Source organism: Solanum pennellii, chromosome 1, assembly GCF_001406875.1.
Source record: "Solanum pennellii chromosome 1, SPENNV200".
In the NCBI taxonomy this organism is placed as follows: domain Eukaryota; kingdom Viridiplantae; phylum Streptophyta; class Magnoliopsida; order Solanales; family Solanaceae; genus Solanum; species Solanum pennellii.
In genome coordinates this window covers 415,654-433,926 of record NC_028637.1, presented here as the reverse complement: position 1 = coordinate 433,926, position 18,273 = coordinate 415,654, and the positions used below count along the sequence as shown (strand labels likewise).

The 18,273-nt window shown below is 30.1% G+C and overlaps 4 protein-coding genes across 5 annotated transcripts; 3 read left to right on the top strand and 1 right to left on the bottom strand.

Annotated features, from left to right (window-relative positions):
* The first annotated feature begins 611 nt into the window (after nt 1–611).
* Nucleotides 612–3,302, top strand: LOC107014499 (protein PLANT CADMIUM RESISTANCE 2-like). The gene is made up of 4 exons (XM_015214429.2): nt 612–791; nt 948–1,019; nt 1,598–1,810; nt 2,994–3,302. Exons 1-4 carry the CDS (start codon nt 698–700, stop codon nt 3,068–3,070), a joined length of 456 nt encoding a protein of 151 aa, XP_015069915.1. The 5' UTR covers nt 612–697; the 3' UTR covers nt 3,071–3,302.
* A 1,313-nt stretch (nt 3,303–4,615) lies between these two features.
* LOC107003606 (dynein light chain 1, cytoplasmic) lies at nt 4,616–7,749 on the top strand. Its single transcript, XM_015202115.2, has 2 exons — nt 4,616–5,186; nt 7,439–7,749. Exons 1-2 carry the CDS (start codon nt 4,950–4,952, stop codon nt 7,592–7,594), a joined length of 393 nt encoding a protein of 130 aa, XP_015057601.1. The 5' UTR covers nt 4,616–4,949; the 3' UTR covers nt 7,595–7,749.
* Nucleotides 7,750–8,158: 409 nt separating this feature from the next.
* On the top strand, nt 8,159–10,796 carry LOC107002760 (F-box protein SKIP28). The gene is made up of 3 exons (XM_015201235.2): nt 8,159–8,676; nt 9,261–9,634; nt 10,378–10,796. The coding sequence occupies exons 1-3, from the start codon at nt 8,362–8,364 to the stop codon at nt 10,613–10,615; spliced, it is 927 nt and encodes a 308-aa protein (XP_015056721.1). The 5' UTR covers nt 8,159–8,361; the 3' UTR covers nt 10,616–10,796.
* Nucleotides 10,797–14,721: 3,925 nt separating this feature from the next.
* On the bottom strand, nt 14,722–18,218 carry LOC107007828 (protein TIFY 6B-like). Of its 2 annotated transcripts, none has more exons than XM_015206624.2 (7): nt 17,925–18,218; nt 16,768–16,910; nt 16,222–16,310; nt 15,924–16,014; nt 15,447–15,780; nt 15,241–15,298; nt 14,722–15,123 (listed from the first exon to the last, which is right to left on the bottom strand). In XM_015206624.2, the coding sequence occupies exons 1-7, from the start codon at nt 18,007–18,009 to the stop codon at nt 15,003–15,005; spliced, it is 921 nt and encodes a 306-aa protein (XP_015062110.1). In that variant the 5' UTR covers nt 18,010–18,218; the 3' UTR covers nt 14,722–15,002. The 2 variants fall into 2 exon arrangements, with proteins under 2 accessions (XP_015062110.1, XP_015062109.1); XM_015206623.2 differs by having other exon boundaries at nt 16,222–16,406; nt 17,925–18,207.
* Nucleotides 18,219–18,273: the final 55 nt, after the last annotated feature.

Below are 18,273 nucleotides of genomic sequence, written 5' to 3'. Positions count from 1 at the left end.
AACAATAATAACATATTTCATATAATTTTACAAGTAAAATTAGTATTTATCTCATGCTATTTGTGTGAGATAAAAAAATTATTTTCAATATAAAAGAAGCATTATGTTTTATTTTCACACATGTAACAATAGGTGGCGTAGCTGATTAGAACTGTCAAAAACTATAGACCAAAAAATATAAAATATTTTAAAAAGGTAAAAAGAGAATAAGTTGCACCCAAAATTACAAAATATATTTAAAAAATATATTTATTTTTTTAGAAAAAACAAGTTGCAACCCAAATAACACGTTAAAGAACATTTCTAAGTAATCCATTTATTGACCATAGACTCAAAACCAAGTCAATTATATCCTTAGTTGACTCTTCATTCATAATACGTATAAGATTCCGTTTTCCGTTTTAAAAAAAATGTCTTAATTTTTTGAAAAAATTTTAATGTTAATTTTTTATATTATATATTAAAAATTAAAAAATATTTGTATACATTTAATATATTTAATTTGAGATAATGAAATTTAATTATTATTCTTAACTTTTTAAAACTTCGGATCAAGACAGAAAAAGTAGTTTTGTTTTCCTCTCGCTATAAATACAATTGATATTTTGCATATCTTTCACAAAAGCTACATACTTTTTTTGTATCTTTCATTTAATTTTCTCTCTAAAAAAAATTCTTATTAAATTTTTAAGTTATCATGAACCCCTCAACTCAACCAGCTTACGGCGAAAAACCTATGACCGGAACTTGGTCTACTGGGCTTTGTGATTGTTTCTCTGATGTCTCGAGTTGTAAGTGTTTATTTTCTTGATTTTTATGATATTATTTTTCTATTAGTTCGTTAAAAAAATATTATTTTTTATTGCACATGACATTTAGTTTTTTATCAAAAAATTATACTAAATATATATCTTTATTTTGTGATTATTTAACCTCTTTTTTTTCAGGTTGTTTAACTTGCTGGTGTCCATGTATTACATTTGGACAAATTGCTGAAATTGTCGACAAAGGAACAGTTTGTAAGCAAACATAAAAACTATTTTTAACATTAATTATATTATATCCTTTCGTTAAGAAATAGTCGTTAAAAATTATTAATTCTTTGCAGCGATAGAGGTAAAAACTGCGTAAATATTATCCTTTTCAGATCTATTTCTGAAGTGAGGAAATTAAACAAAGTGATTCGAAAAAGAAAAATAAGTTCAAGAAAATTTCAACAATTTATATATATATTAAAAAAAAATCATTTTCTCCCTACTTAACGAAGACGATTTAATTAACCCTTCTATATGTACGTCTATTCAGACCTCACTCATAAAATTTTACTATTCATGTCTGGTTATTATTACTATCCTTATTAATCTATGAGTTCTATCTAATTTTAAAGATATTTACATAGTAACATAAGTTAAAAATACAATAATTACATGTCCCATTATATCTATCATTATTGATTATTTGACTTCTTCATTACTGCATTTATTATAGTCAGATAAATATTTATAACTTTTTTCTCTACACACTAAAAAATTAGTTAAAATTTGTGTTCAGTCAAATATCATCTCGTATTAATTATGATTTTGTGAAAATTTTGCAGCTTGTGGTGCAAGTGGAGCTTTATATTTTTTAATAGAAGCATTAACAGGATGTGGATGTATTTATTCATGTTTTTATCGTACAAAAATGAGAAAACAATACATGTTACCAGAAAGCCCTTGTGGGGACTGTTTGCTTCATTTTTGTTGTGAATGTTGTGCTTTATGCCAAGAACATCGTGAACTCAAACATCGTGGATATGACATGTCTATTGGTAAGTAATATTCACTATTTTTTCGATCGGTATTTGTTCTAGACTCAACTAGTTATAAGTATATCGAAATATGATATGTCAATTGGTAGGTATAAGGTAATATTGATTTTTTTTTCGATCCATATCTGGTTTAAGCTTGACTAGTAATAACTATATCGAAATATGACATGTCTATTGGTAAGTAATATATTTATTCTAGACTCGACTAATAATAAGTATATCGAAATATGATATGTCTATTGGTAGGTATAAGGTAATATTCACTTTTCTTTTCAATCGATATCTGGTTTAAGCTTGACTAGTAATAACTATATCGAAATATGACATGTCTATTGGTAAGTAATATTCACTCTTTTTTCGATCGATATTTGTTTTAGACTCGACTAATAAAAACTATATCAAAATATAACACGTCTATTGGTAAGTGATATTCACTTTTTTTCGATCAGTATTTGGTTAAGATTCAACTAGTAAAAATTATATCGAAAATTTCACCTTTTAAGAAACGCGCGATAAAACTATAATTAAAGATGAACGAGTACTAGGTACACTTTATTGCAAAATTTTGGTGGTGCAATTAATATTCTCTGAGTAGAAAATCAAAACCAAGTACGATATATATATGTATATATATATATATATAATGGATCTCTTTGTTCTATATTTATGATAGTTTTAAACATCGTTTTTTCATATCATCAAAATGTCTTAGTTTAGAGGTAAATTAATTTTATGAAGATGGTTTCTATTTTAAAACTCGATCTAAGACTTTTGATCAAGAATTATGAAGTTCATAAGTAGATGCAACAACTTTTTAGTGGTATAATTAATTATTGCTCGACCCAAAAATTGCATTTTATTATGATATGCTTTTTAAAATTTATTTTTTGAAAATGACATTTTTTTAATATTTGAATTTTGTAAATAATTTTAAACTTTCTCATTTTACGTTAAATTAAACAACATGTTCTTATATCAACATAAACATGTCATGACGTATTTTACTGCTATAGATATTTAGAATAATTTTTGAATGTATCAAACTCTTTTTTCATTCGTAAACTTGTCTATTCAGTCAAACATCGTTATATAATATACAACGAACAAACTATTTTTTTTATTTTTTTGATTAAATATTTTTGAGATATGCTTATGGTTGTTGTGTTTACATATATATGTATAGGTTGGCAAGGAAATATGGATAACCAAAATGGAGGGATAGCAATGGCTCCAGGAGTTCAAGGAGGAATGACTCGATAAATATTGGATTTTATTTATATTAATAATAATAATAATAATAAAATTTGAATTTGTCTAGTGTGATTATATTTAATTTTGATGATGAAATTAATTGTGATTGTGATGATTTTGGAGGTATATGTATGGTGAAATTATTGGTGGTTATGTGACATTCGCTAGTGGATAATGAAAAAATAAATTTGAATGTTGATTTTGTATTCAATAATATAATCGGTCAGGTCATTGTATAATAGATGAGATTGTTTATTCTTTATTTAGAAATTTTAAATATAAATTTAATTTTAATAGAAAATATTTTCCTTTGAACGACGTCTTATATAACATAAATTTAAAATAGTTTTACGCCAGAATCGAACTTTCATATGGATAATAAAAAAAATAATGCAGAAGAAGAAAATGGAGTGACTATTCCAACTATTGAGATAAGAAAAATGAATGATTAAAAACATTAAACAAAATGATATTTTTATTGACTATCCAACTATTGAGATAGTGAGTTTTCACATCAAATAATTAATTAACTCACTTTATCTTATATAATTATTAATTGGAATTAAGATTTCTAAAAAGATTTAATTTTTAAAAAAAAGATTTCTAAAAAGAAACTTATAAAGATGACATTTCATCTATTATGAAAATATTATTCCTTGAACTCTTAATATGAACTTGACCATTTATCTACTCAATTTTGGATTATTTTTCCAAATTGAAATGATAATGATCAACCTTAATTTTATGCTGAAATAATTTTTTTTCCCTCATGAATCATATATATAAGCTAAAGAAAAAATATTATTATTTTTATGTAACTTAATATATTATAATTAAAATTTTGATATTCAATAACTAAATTTTATAGTTTGATTTGACTCTCAAAAATGAATCATGATAATTGATTAGAAATACTAGAATTCTGGATAATATTATATTAGTAAAGAATAAACTAAAAAAAACAAACTAAAATAATAAAATTGATAACCTTCAATCTTCATATATAATAGCAAAAAAATCTTTAATAGTATTTGGTTAAAAAGAAAACATATAATTTTAATTTAGTGAGGTTGCTCCTATTATAATATGTGAATTTAAATTTAATTGAACTTTCGATAAATATAATAAGTATAATATTTAAATGTGCATCTTAACTTGATCGCAATCGTTATTAATGTCCTTTAACTTTAAATGTGTATAAGTACAAACTTTAAGTTATATAAAATTAAACATGTAGAATTATATGTCCTACATGACACAATACATGTAAAAGTTAAATTTCAACATAGAACGCTTAAGCCTCGTAAAATTTCACGCATATTTCAATTGAAATTTATATGTATAGTTTAATAAGATTGACATATTTTGTTTGATTAACTTAACTTAACCATCTAAATAAACATACGAAAATTCATGCAAAAGTTCATTCAAGATTTGAATCAAGAGCAGTTTCATAATATAATAGATATATACGATCGTAAAGAAATAAAAAAATTTCATGTATACCTAATTTGACTCTCCAAATTTCTAAATACGAAGTTACTTTAATTTAGACTCTTCGAATTTTTAAATACGAAGTCACCTTGATTAAGAAAGGAATTTTCAGTTCAGGTGAAAGTAGTAGCAATAATGATAGACAAAAATTTAAATTTTGTTCTCCAATGCTACCTACCATTGCTGGTCTACTGCAATCTACTCTCAAATGGGTGGCATTAAAAGTAACAAAAACAAGATTTGACCAAAAACCAAAAAGGCAAAACAATAGGTACAATTTTTTCACTTTCTTGTCCAACCCCTTCTTTTTCTTTAACTTTTTTCTTGAAAAGAAACTTTTTTTGTTTGATTGAAAGAGGAGGAAATGATGATGAGTTAGGGGGGGAAAGGGGGGATGGAGAAAGCAGAGGAAGAGTTAGAGAGAAGGAGTAAGTTCTTGAATAGTTTGATTTTGAAGAAGAAATCAGTTGAGGAGAAACAGCAAAATGAGGGTTTGAATGTTTGTGTGAGAGCTTCAGATATGTCATTTTCTTTGCAAAATCATGCCTTTAAGTGTGCAAGAGACAATCTTGATGCTACTATGGCTTGTGGGAAAGTGGACAGTAAAAGACTTGCTTTGGCTCTTAAAAAGGTACTATTTTTCTACTTGAGTAGTATTTGTGTGATATTGAGGTGTTGTTTCTGGTTTATGCTGCTCAGCTGTGAAGTTTATGGTTTTCTTGGAGTTTTTGCATTGTGGGTTTTTTTGATTTGCTAAGTTCTGTTGAGTGTGTGATTAAAGTTAGCATTTTGATTGTTGTGTGTGTGTGTTGGGGGGGGGGGTAAATTCAGGTTGGTCTTATGTTTCTTGTTTTCTCTGCAAAATGATGTCTTTAAGTGTGCAAGAGGTAATCTCTTGATGCTATTGTCTTAGTTACGTGTTTCGGTTATTACACTATTTTGTTGTTGTTACTATTTTGATTTGCTTGTTGTACTTGAGCCGATGGTCCTCAACAGACTCTCATAAGGTTTGTGTACACTCTACCTTCTTGTTTATGCTACCCAATTGTGAAGTTTATGGTTTTCTTGAATTTCTTACATTATGGATTTTGTTTGATTTGCTTAGTTCTGTTGAATGTGTGTTTGCATTTTGATAGTTTTATGTGTGTAGGGAATTCTATGAATTTGATAAGATCATGTTTGAGTTAAATTTTCTGTGATGTGGTTAATAATTTTAGGAGTTCGATAGAATGACATGAGATAGCTTAAATGGAATAAGTATGGTTAGTGAGGATTCATATAGCCGACTCAACTTGTTTGGGATTAAGGCATACTCGTTGTCATCTTGGCTTATGCTCAAGATGACAATGGCAGTGCTAACGTATCGTCCCCTCTAAACTTCTTCGTAGATCATTCAATGTGATGTTGTATAGGATATGTGCAACAACGAATGAATGCTCAGCGTTGAAATGATTTCCTATTGCCTTGGTGATCTGCAGAGCTTATGTCCATCTATTAACAAGCTTTATTTGGAAAAATTGTAGTAGTATGATATTCACATAACATGAATACCTGATAGACTAGTGTAAATGACCTGCCCCCAGTCAGCTCAATTCGTAAAGGTTGAGGGACTTGTGACGTAGGTTACATGTTCAAGCGCTGCGCCAAGCAAACTAAGTCTGGTATTTAAGTGGAGAAGTACAAAGGCTGCGGTTGGTCCTAAGGGCTAGTTCCAGACGGATGTTTTGGTCATTAAAGAAAGTGTAAATGACTTTATACACTCTTAATTTTGATAGATGCTGCAATAGACGTCTTGTCACGTTAAAAGCATAAGACGACAACAAAGTAAGCACTCTTATAAATGTCAGCAAAGAGCAAAGTGAACATTGGCTAAATTTAAGATATCTTAGCTACGGTATAGGAAACAGCTCTATACTTATCATCCGCGGAGGATTTAGAACTTGTTTCTCTATGCAAGCAATGATATAAGAATGGACTCCAGAAACACTGAAAACTCCAGTAGTAGAACATTGGCTAATAAACCACCTAGAAACTAGATGGATACACACTAAGGAAAAGACCAAAGGTGACCGTTCCTTTTTACATGTACGCCAAAGTGCACTTCCTCGAGTACAGATATGTTTAACGAGAATCATGCATAATAAACTAGAGATGTGAGTTGTGGTCTCTAGATATGGTCTTGGGCAGCACTCACCTCATGAACTAGCTTTTTGAGTTGAGTTATGTCTAAAATCCATTATCTTTACATGGCATCAGAGCAAATTCGTCCATGTTCTTAGTTTACCCAATGTTGAAACTCCTATGTCATATTGTTCACGCTCCAAATGTACCAATCGTATGCATGTGGGAGCGTTAGAATGTCCTACATTTGTTGAGGAATGAGCTATTGTCTTTTTATACGAACTCAGACAATTCTCACCTCTGTGTTAAAGTGCGTCAAGTTTCATTTTCTTTTGCCCATTAAGCTATAAATGGAGTAGTAGATGTATTCTACGTGCACAACCGTAGGCAGCATAAGGTAAGTGTTGATTCTATCCCAACAAAGCAACCCAAGCCGCGGAGCTAGGTTGGAATAGAAAAAAGAAAGACAAGGACCATGAGGGATATCGGAATGATTTAGGTCATACAAGGCAACCGAGGGATGGTCATTATCTTCTAGGCTTCTTCATTTCTAACAATGCCAAGAACTGGAAATAACCTATCTACCTCTGACCTAGGGAAAAAGGTCTGCATACACTCTATTCTTCTCAGATCTCACTTTTATCGGACGATGCAATGAGTATCTTACTCTTGTTGCTTCATTTCTATCAACATATTTTCGATCTTTTTTCCGTTATAATAATAATAATCAAAATTCACTTTTTTTGCCCCAAACTTTTTCAGGAATTTGACTCAACATATGGACCAGCTTGGCATTGTATTGTGGGAACTAGCTTTGGTTCATATGTGACACATTCCATAGGAGGTTTTTTGTACTTCTCAATTGATAAGGTTTATGTTCTTCTATTTAGGACTGCTGTTGAACCTTTAAATCATTGACAATATACTTCTTGATTTAATTTCTACTTTGTAATTTCTGGAAAAAAAAATAATTTATGTGAGGTTTTTGTTTAATTTTTATGTTGGATTGTACAATCAACAAATATGTTTCCATGCCACAATTGAAATTGTCCTTAAATATTTACTATTTTTAACTAGTTAAGTGGTGTGATCCAGCAATCAATGAAATTAGAATAGACTATGAGAAATGAACGTTTAAATTGTAGCGGAGGCAAAAAAATATCATGTAATTTCTTTCCATTGGTATAAGCTTTGGTAGGTAAAATTATCATGTATTTGTACTAAGGAAAAAAAATTGTAAGTACTCGTGAATTAATCAAGATGTACGCAAGCTAATTTTTATAGTTTCTTCTATTTTTAGAGTCAGGTGCAACTTTTGCTATTTTCGATGTCTAATGTAGTTCTTTTATATTGTGGATTTTTATAATTTGATTAAAAAAATTATGATGTTTTTCGTTAAACTTTGTTTTCACGATTCTCCTCAAATCTTGTTAAAATATTCGATAAAAATCAAAAGTGCTCATGAATATATATTTAAAGGACTATTTTAAATCTACACAAACTTAATGGACCATTTTTCTCATTTTCCTCTCATATACAATTCCATCAATTGATATACATGACAAAAAAAATATCCATCCAATTTTTTTTCCCCTTTTCCCATTTTAGCAAAATTCATCAACACACAACTATTGCTTCATTATCTTCAAAATTAACACAATTTTTTATCATATTATAACACCAAAATGACACAAACTTCTTCACAATTAAGTGCACCACATGAAGCTATGTTCTTGATCTTGCCTTATCTCACTTTATTTGAACTTTTATCATTGACTCAAGTTTGCAAGTCATTTAGAGATGCTCTAAAACATGATATACTCCCATGGTTGAATATCGTCGTTGGAAAACCGATAAATACTCGATTTTCTGATGAATTTTTGGTGAAAATAATGTCTAAGGCAAAGGGTAGATTGAATGTTGTTGCTCTGAGAAATTGCTATAAGATAACAGATGAAGGGCTTCTACAAGTTATTGCTAGTAATCCTTTTATCAACAAGGTATGTTATGGTATATATATATATATATATATTTTTTTTGTTTATGATGAAATGATGTGATTATTAATGGATAAGATATGGTTGGTTGGAGGAGTCCTTATAATTTTTTTCAATTTGTGGTGATTTTTTTTTTAAAAAAAAATTGGAAGTATAATTTTAAAGATATAATGAATTTAATATTAAATGTTGTATAAGATTAAATTTGTCGAGTTAAAATTTTGAATCCTATCTATACGTAGTTTCCGCTTGGTGTCTGGTACTTTTGGGCCTCAAGTAATTTGAATTCAATCGTTTCGCATAGTATTGTCGTAGGCATGGTTAAGCTCTGAAGCAAAATGTAATATGTTGAGCGCTTCATCTGATTACTTAACTGGTGCTTCAGTATCCTCATTAAGGCTCTAATGCGTACTAATCTTAAGGAGATATGAACCATGAATTTATGTGTTTTGAAACTTTGACTAATTTAAATATTATTATATATAAAAGCCCTTCCTATCAAAAGTTATACTTCGACTAATCTGAATTCGTACGATATAAAGTTCATTTCGATCGAAACTTTGACTAAATCTTATTTTTTTTTCCAGCTATATTTACAAGGGTGCACTAGCTTAACCATTGAGGGAGTCATTGGTGCAATAAAATTACTCACCAAACCAAACCATAAGCTAAAAAACTTAGCTATTTCTGGCATCTACAATGTGAAAATAGAAGATTTTCAAACACTTTGTTATCTAATGGGAATAAATCAAATGCAAATGAAGCAAATAACGAAGAATTTCTACCACGTGAGACACGAATTATACGCGTTCAAACAAGAATCTCAGCCTTCAATCGACGTAGATATATGTCAGAAATGTGGTGAAATAAGAGAAGTTTTTGATTGTCCAAGAGATTCTTGTAAACGGAGAATGCAACAACAACAACAACAACAACAAAAGCAACTTCTTATAGAGTGCAGGTATGGTTAAAAGAATTGTATGAGCTAGTTACTTTTTGAATCGATTTTTGAAAAAATAGTTTATATTTTTAAAAGTAATTACTTTTGATGTAAAAATACCATAATGGTGATGTTATGGATTTCGAACTTAAACAAGTAAAAAGTCTGACATGTTGTCATTGATTTGGATCTAACTTAAAAATGAAAAAGTGAAACTTCATTATAGTGTCTTGGATTTCGTCTAGGATACAAATGATAATGGAATTTCACCTTTTTTAAGTTCAAAATCCATGAGAGTATCGTGGATTCGATAAATTGGCTATATTTTATTTATGAGTCTGAAAATTGACTATCTTTTAAAGTGTCAAATGGACGGATTAAACGGAATGAATTAATAAACAAATGGTTTATTGACTTGTCCAAATGTTATTTGGGGGTGAGATGGACTAGGTAAAAATGGGCTGAATAATGGATCATAGCTCAATATGTTCAACTCTTATAATGTTTAAACTTTTTTTTTATTTGTTTTCCTTGTAATTTATTTAATTATCTATTAAAACTTTTTTTTATTATGTTTATATATTTAATTCTCGTAGGTTAAGTTGGACGACATATTTAGTTAAACTCGACCAGTATTAAATGGACTATACTGAACAAGTCAAAATAAGCCGAGTTAATAAATGAATAATGTATTTACCCTTTCAAACTTAGACGAACTGTATAAATCATATTTCATGAGCTAATTTTATCACTCGTTAATGTAGAGGTTGCTTCCTTTGTGTCCCAAGATGTGAAGAATGTGGTGTATGCACTAAAGATGAAGAATTAGGTGAAGCAGCTTGTGTAGACATATTGTGCTTAAATTGTTGGCTTCATCTTCCAAAATGTAATTTTTGTAACAAGGCATATTGCAACCAACATGCTTATCAACAACATGTTGGCTCTTCTTTAGGGTTCTTGTGTAGTGAGTGTAGTTTTCATGCAACACAAAGTTCACATTAGTGGTTTTGAAATGTATATTCTATATTGCTTTTTGATAAATGAGTTCTTGAATATTAAGTTTATGAATTCTGAATATTAGAATATGATGGTAATTAGTGTTCGAGTTCAAGATTCATACATATTAGGTGGATATCGTAATAGAAATACAGAGTTTGGGTTAAAGCTATTGATTTGTGCTGAATTAGTAACTTGTGGTGTTGATGTACCCCTCGTTAATATTTTCTTCTTCTCAATTTATATGATGATGTGGCTGTTTTCATTATCTCCCGTTTTGCAAGTTTAATTGTTCTATTTACCTATTTAAATTATTATTTCCTTTGAATTAAAACACAACTTGATGCTGAGTTGTCTATACACCCTTGTTATCGATTGAGAATAAATACTTGACCAACTCAATATCAAAGTGTGTTTTAATACAAAGAAAGCGATATCAATTATTTATTATTTTATTTACTTACATTAAACTATCACTTTATTTGATATAAAATACACCTTCTTGTTGAGTTGGCCTAAATGTGTTTGTTGTCAACTCAAAGTACATATTTGGTCAACTCAGCATCGAGATGTGCTTTTAATTAAAGAAAATAGCGGTTCGTTTAGTAGGTCAAATAAACAATAAATAATTGAGGTATACAACTCACAAAAATAATAATTTGAACGTATTTTTAATTATTAACTCTTTTTAAAATACCTTCTTTTTGTATGATTTTTGTTATAATAAAACTTCTAATTACTTCCCTCCAACACAATAATAAACACATATTTTTTGTTGACGAAGTCAACGTTTGAACATAGCAACAAGCTCATGAATTGAATATTTTGTATTCACTCCGTCTATTTTTATTTGTTTAGACACATAAGTTACAAAATAACAAAAAGAATTACAAATTTATTATATCAATCTTGGAGTACAATAAATTCAATATTAGAATATGATGGTAATTAGTGTTCGAGTTCAAGATTCATACATATTAGGTGGATATCTTAATAGAAATGCAGAGTTTGGGTTAAAGCTATCGATTTGTGCTGCATTAGTAACTTGTGGTGTTGATTTACCCTTCGTTAATATTTTCTTCTTCTCAATTTATATGATGATGTGGTTATTTTTATTATCTCCCGTTTTGCAAGTTTAATTGTTCTATTTACCTATTTAAATTATTATTTCCTTTGAATTAAAACACAGCTTGATGCTGAGTTGTCTATACACCCTTGTTATCGATTGAGAATAAATACTTGACCAAATCAATATCAAAGTGTGTTTTAATACAAAGAAAGAAGATAAATCAATTATTTATTATTTTATTTACTTACACTAAACTATCACTTTATTTGATATAAAATACACCTTGTTGTTGAATTGGCCTAAATGTGTTTGTTGTCAACTCAAAGTACATATTTGGTCAACTCAGCATCGAGATGTGCTTTTATATAAAGAAAATAGCGGTTCGTTTAGTAGGTCAAATAAACAATAAATAATTGAGGTATACAACTCACAAAAATAATAATTTGAACGTATTTTTAATTATTAACTCTTTTTAAAATACCTTCTTTTTGTATGATTTTTGTTATAATAAAACTTCTAATTACTTCCCTCCAACACAATAATAAACACATATTTTTTGTTGACGAAGTCAACGTTTGAACATAGCAACAAGCTCATGAATTGAATATTTTGTATTCACTCCGTCTATTTTTATTTGTTTAGACACATAAGTTACAAAATAACAAAAAGAATTACAAATTTATTATATCAATCTTGGAGTACAATAAATTCAATATTAGAATATGATGGTAATTAGTGTTCGAGTTCAAGATTCATACATATTAGGTGGATATCTTAATAGAAATGCAGAGTTTGGGTTAAAGCTATCGATTTGTGCTGCATTAGTAACTTGTGGTGTTGATTTACCCTTCGTTAATATTTTCTTCTTCTCAATTTATATGATGATGTGGTTATTTTTATTATCTCCCGTTTTGCAAGTTTAATTGTTCTATTTACCTATTTAAATTATTATTTCCTTTGAATTAAAACACAGCTTGATGCTGAGTTGTCTATACACCCTTGTTATCGATTGAGAATAAATACTTGACCAAATCAATATCAAAGTGTGTTTTAATACAAAGAAAGAAGATAAATCAATTATTTATTATTTTATTTACTTACACTAAACTATCACTTTATTTGATATAAAATACACCTTGTTGTTGAATTGGCCTAAATGTGTTTGTTGTCAACTCAAAGTACATATTTGGTCAACTCAGCATCGAGATGTGCTTTTATATAAAGAAAATAGCGGTTCGTTTAGTAGGTCAAATAAACAATAAATAATTGAGGTATACAACTCACAAAAATAATAATTTGAACGTATTTTTAATTATTAACTCTTTTTAAAATACCTTCTTTTTGTATGATTTTTGTTATAATAAAACTTCTAATTACTTCCCTCCAACACAATAATAAACACATATTTTTTGTTGACGAAGTCAACGTTTGAACATAGCAACAAGCTCATGAATTGAATATTTTGTATTCACTCGGTCTATTTTATTTGTTTAGTATTAACTTGACACATATTTTACAAAGTAACAAAAAGAAATACAAATTTATTATATCAATCTTGGAGTATAATAAATTCAATATTTTAAAATATATAATTAGAGATGACTATAATTAATAATATATAGTCTTTTTTGTTTTTCAAGTAAAAATAGATATGTAAAAGTAAACGAAAGAAATAATAAGTTTGTAGAGCTGCAAAATTATTGACATATTTTTAAGATAATATTTTATATTTACTCACCGATCAACACCAAAAAATATAAAAAAAAATCATTTATTTTTGGATAAAGATACCTTTTATTTTTCACTAAAATTTGAAATAGTGACACCCAAATAAAAAATATTCTTGGGTCAATTATTGACGGACAAGAAAATCTCAAGTTGCAAGCAATTACCAAAAAATTGGACCCCATAAAAATGAAATTTTAAAAACGTGTTAAATTTTGTATACCAATAAAGGGAAAAGAATAAAAAAAAAGGATTTTTGAAATTAACCACTACCATATAATAATTAAAAAGAATATATAAAAATGTACGATGTAAAAGGACATCCACTCAGAGTTGGTCGTTTCTATCTTGAGCATTTATGGGTCATTTAATTATCGAAACGAGATAGATAAGAATATTTTAATACGAAGTAAATTAAGATATTTTATAATTTAATTAATTAAAATTTTATTTTATTAGCGAAAGTTTAATTTTCATCTTATAATTTAATATCTCGTTTGCCCTACCTTTCGACTCTCTACATGGAATAGATATAAGGAGATCTATTTATTTTAATACAAAATATATACCGAAATTAATTAATTATTCTATAATTAATTCCAAAATAAATAATTTCGAATTTTTATTGTGATTTTTAATATTTATATTTAATGATTTAGACCCTTTTGCACGTGAAAGCTATATATTGACAACTTGTTAGATAGTGACATTAAATCAAACTCCTTTATCTCCACCAAAAAAAAATATCCAATTTTTAAAATCTTAAACATGTTTGTTCCAAAAAGAAAAAAGATTTTTTGACCCACAAATAAAATATTCAATATAGTTTATTGTCTCATTCAATTTATTTATTGGATGGAATCTTATTTACATATAACAAATGATATTTAATGTCTGGTTCGATAGAGCTTAAAAACAATTAGGTCATCTTTAAATAAATTATAAATGACTCCTCGGATTTGATAAAACGTAATTTCTTTTGTTGGTTCAATTCATCGAGCTACATATCCCTATTTATTTGATAAAGATCGGATTTGATAAAACGTAATTTCTTTTGTTGGTTCAGTTCATCGAGCTACATATCCCTATTTATTTGATAAAGACAATTTTACGGTTGCTCTTAAACTCCACTCGTTTTTCGTTGAAGTACCTTAAACCCCAAAGGATCGTGTACACGGCCTCAAATGTACCTCAGAGGCAGATAGATTGTTTTTTATAGACCCTCGACTCAGAGAAACAGTAAAAAGCAATTCAAAAAGAAGGCAAAAACAACAGATAGTAGCAGAACAATACGATGATCGAGGTATAAGGAAGCATGTTATGACTAAATAACATTAATATATATATATATATACTTGTGAAACACAATGTAACAAAATAAATAGTTACAAATTGAAGAAGTTATTTGGATGGGATAAATTCCATCAAGTTACAGAAAGAAAAAAAAGACCAAACCAATTGGATACTAAGATGTCTAGCTAGAGCTAAACAAAAGTTGACAACAAACAAAACTTGATAGCTACACAGATTTTAACTTGCTGAATAAAATAGATAATGCTTCACTGATTTACGGCGTTAAGCAGTCTTCAGATATCATAGCTAGGTCTCCTTACCGGCTAACAGAGGAGTGGAAGTTGCAGAGAAACCAACTCCATTAGACTCGGGGGTGGAGCACTCAGGCGATTTCTTGCTGAGGCCATATGGTGCTAAGTTCATCACCCTACAAAATATGAATCCGCACTTAAATCTCAATACTTTCGTGCATTGTGCTTGCGAGTATTCAATAAAGCATAACAAAAAAAACAAGCGATAAAACAAGAAATGGTTAATAGTTTACCTTTCCTTACGCTTCTCCAGAAAACGAGCCAAAGATGCTTTCCTAGCTTGTGGAACCGCTGCAGAAAATGTAAATGATTAGAAGCAGCGAAGGTTGGAGATGAGTTGCATTGAAAGTAGTTACTTCCACGTCGGAGCAACATAATTAGTTATTGCAAGCTTTTATGTTACACGTATGTTCTGAGTTTCAACTCCGGCTCGCCATACCTGCTGTCATTATGGTAGTCGCCCCAACAGGTCCTAGTGATGTCACAATCTTTGAAGTGTCCAATTTGACAAGGGGAGTCACTGAAATGTTTGCAGTTTTAGACATCTTCATGTCATCTTTGTTTCCAGAACTGCCATCAGATTGACCAATGGGATGGGAAGAAACGGACATAGGGCTAGAAAGACCCGAGGCAGGCAGCATGTTTGGGGTTTGGTTCACACAAACACCATCTGCAGCAGCAGGTTTCGATGCAGATGCCTGAAGTTGAAACCTTGGTTGCACCACATTAGGTGGAGCACAGCCATGTCCAGCCAAAAACATAATAGCCTGTGCCTGAGTAACACATGCCACGCAAAGATAAACAAACCTTAGGGAAACTTCTTAGCTAATTGCATTTTTTTTTTCTCTTTCTGGATTAATGATAGCCTCTCTTTATATCAGTTTGTGTGCATGCAAGAGCGAGAAAGAGTGGGTACCTTCTCAGGGGAGATATCCTCGAAGACATTGACCGTCCCACCATAGAAGATGGTCAGTTGAGCAGGTGCTGCAGAACCCTTGGAATTAAACCTGCAAAAGACGCACGGAATTTCCGACAAAGTTGCTTTCTTAGCCAAGTTGTCATATATATTTTATGTTTTACAATTAATCGTGTGTCAACCAACTGCATAACAGTCATCATTGGTATTAACTGCACATGATGTGCCATTATACCTACCAAATACGACTCCTCTAACACAATCTACGCAGTTTTTGTGCACAAAATGGTGAACTTACCAAGGTTCGGTTGTCCCAGCCACAGAGCCACGCGATGGAAGCATTGAATGAGGAGCTGTAACAGGAATTCCACCAAGAACTTGCTTCATCTGGCCAATACCACCAAAATGAGTCTTGTAGGAGGGGTTGTTCATGTTAAATGGAAGCATCTTAACATCATATGGAAGATGCATTGCATGCACATTCTGTTGCAGATTAGAATGTGTCAAGCTAAAAAAAATTTCCTTGTCAACCACGGCGATCTATTTTTTCTTCCCAAATGGATTTAAAAGAAGTGTCATTCATTTCGAAAGGAATCCATAAACAATAAAAACAGGAGATTGTTGAAAATTTATTTTCTGAGTATAACGTCGCAAATGAATGACACAAGAAGTCGAGATAATTGACAAGTGCTCCCGTGACTTGAGCTAAAACTTCAGCAAAGCATTAATAACAAATAGCTTGACTAAAAAACATGGCAAATTTGAGTGCTCTCATTTGTACGTCGCAGGGATCCTATATATTATATCTAAACCAACTTCATTTAGTTGAAGGGACAAGACAAACCTGGAGTTCACCAGACTGACGTTTGAGACCAGCATCGACTCCATCTGTGGCAGATAGAGCTTTGAAGGTGTTCTCATCTTGAGCAGAGTTCAAGGACATGAAATGAGGTACACCAACCTTGCTCGACATTGGCCAGCGAAACCCTGATACAATCGAGAATCATTTTAACTTTATACATACAAACAATAACAAAAAACATGGACAGAACTATAAAGTTTTGTATGGATTCGGCTGAACCCCGTAATTCTATTAGGAAATCAACTACATATGTACAAAAATTAAATTCAGAACACAGTTGCTAACACCGGATGTTGTTATCCTAGAATTTAGAATCCATAAACTTCAAATCTTGGCTCCCTGAACAAGCCTACAATCAATCCAAATTGCTATGATCTCATAACTCAATACTACAAAAGGAAATCTTTTGCTATGTCCAATTCAACCAACGATAACTAAGAGTTTCTTCTTTTAGATTCAACGAAGGAAACACGCTACCAAAAGGATCTTATTCATAAGCTTTATACATCAAACTACTAAAAAACTTAACAAAGTACTATAAATCAAAATCAATCAATCAATATATGCGGTGTAATCCCACTCGTGGGGTCTAAGGAGCATAGTAAAGTGTACGCATACCTTACCCTTGCCTTTACAGTTTCCAAAATGACCCTCCACTCAAGCAAATTACTAAAATCAAAATCAATCAATCAACATACGTACTGTAATCCCACGACCGATGTCTAGGGAGGGTAGAGCATACGCACACCTTTAACTTACCCCACCTTCGAGGTAGAAAGACTGTTTTCGACAGACCTCACCTCAAACAAATTACTAAACCAGAAAGTAAAAAAAATAGTTCTTTTTAGCAACTAGAAACCTAGCCAAAAAAAAGTTGCATCTTAAACAGGAAAACCAATTCACCCAAGCAACACACAACACAAAAATTACTCAATTTAGCTAACAAATTAAAGTACACACATGCATTTAAAGAACTCAACAAATTAAAATTATATACTTTATTAGCTGAAAATTCAAAAGCAACCCTTTTTACCAAACTCATAAATGAACCTAAAAAACAACTAAAGATCAGGTTTTTATGCTCACAAATCACAACAAAACCAAAAAATTGTCAATTTTGGTTTCAAAGAAAAACAAACCAGAGTCTTTGGAGCTTTCAACAGGTTCATCCTTGACTACAAGTAAAGAATCTTTGATATTCAATCCCATAAAGTCCCTCTCCATCTCTTTGAATTTTCAAGAAACACCCAAAATTCAAGATTTCAAGAGAATTTAAAGAACCCCAAGAAGCAGATCAAACCAAAACAAAACTGGAAGAGAAAAAAAAGAACCCCAGAAACCCAAAAGCAAAGAAAAGTGAGAAAGGAATGAAAGAGAAATAGTTTATAGTACAAAATGCTTCTAACAGCAGCAAATAGAGAAGTTGATAGCTTTTTATTTATTATTAGTGGCTTAATCAACGTTTTTTTCCTTTTGGTTTTATGGGGG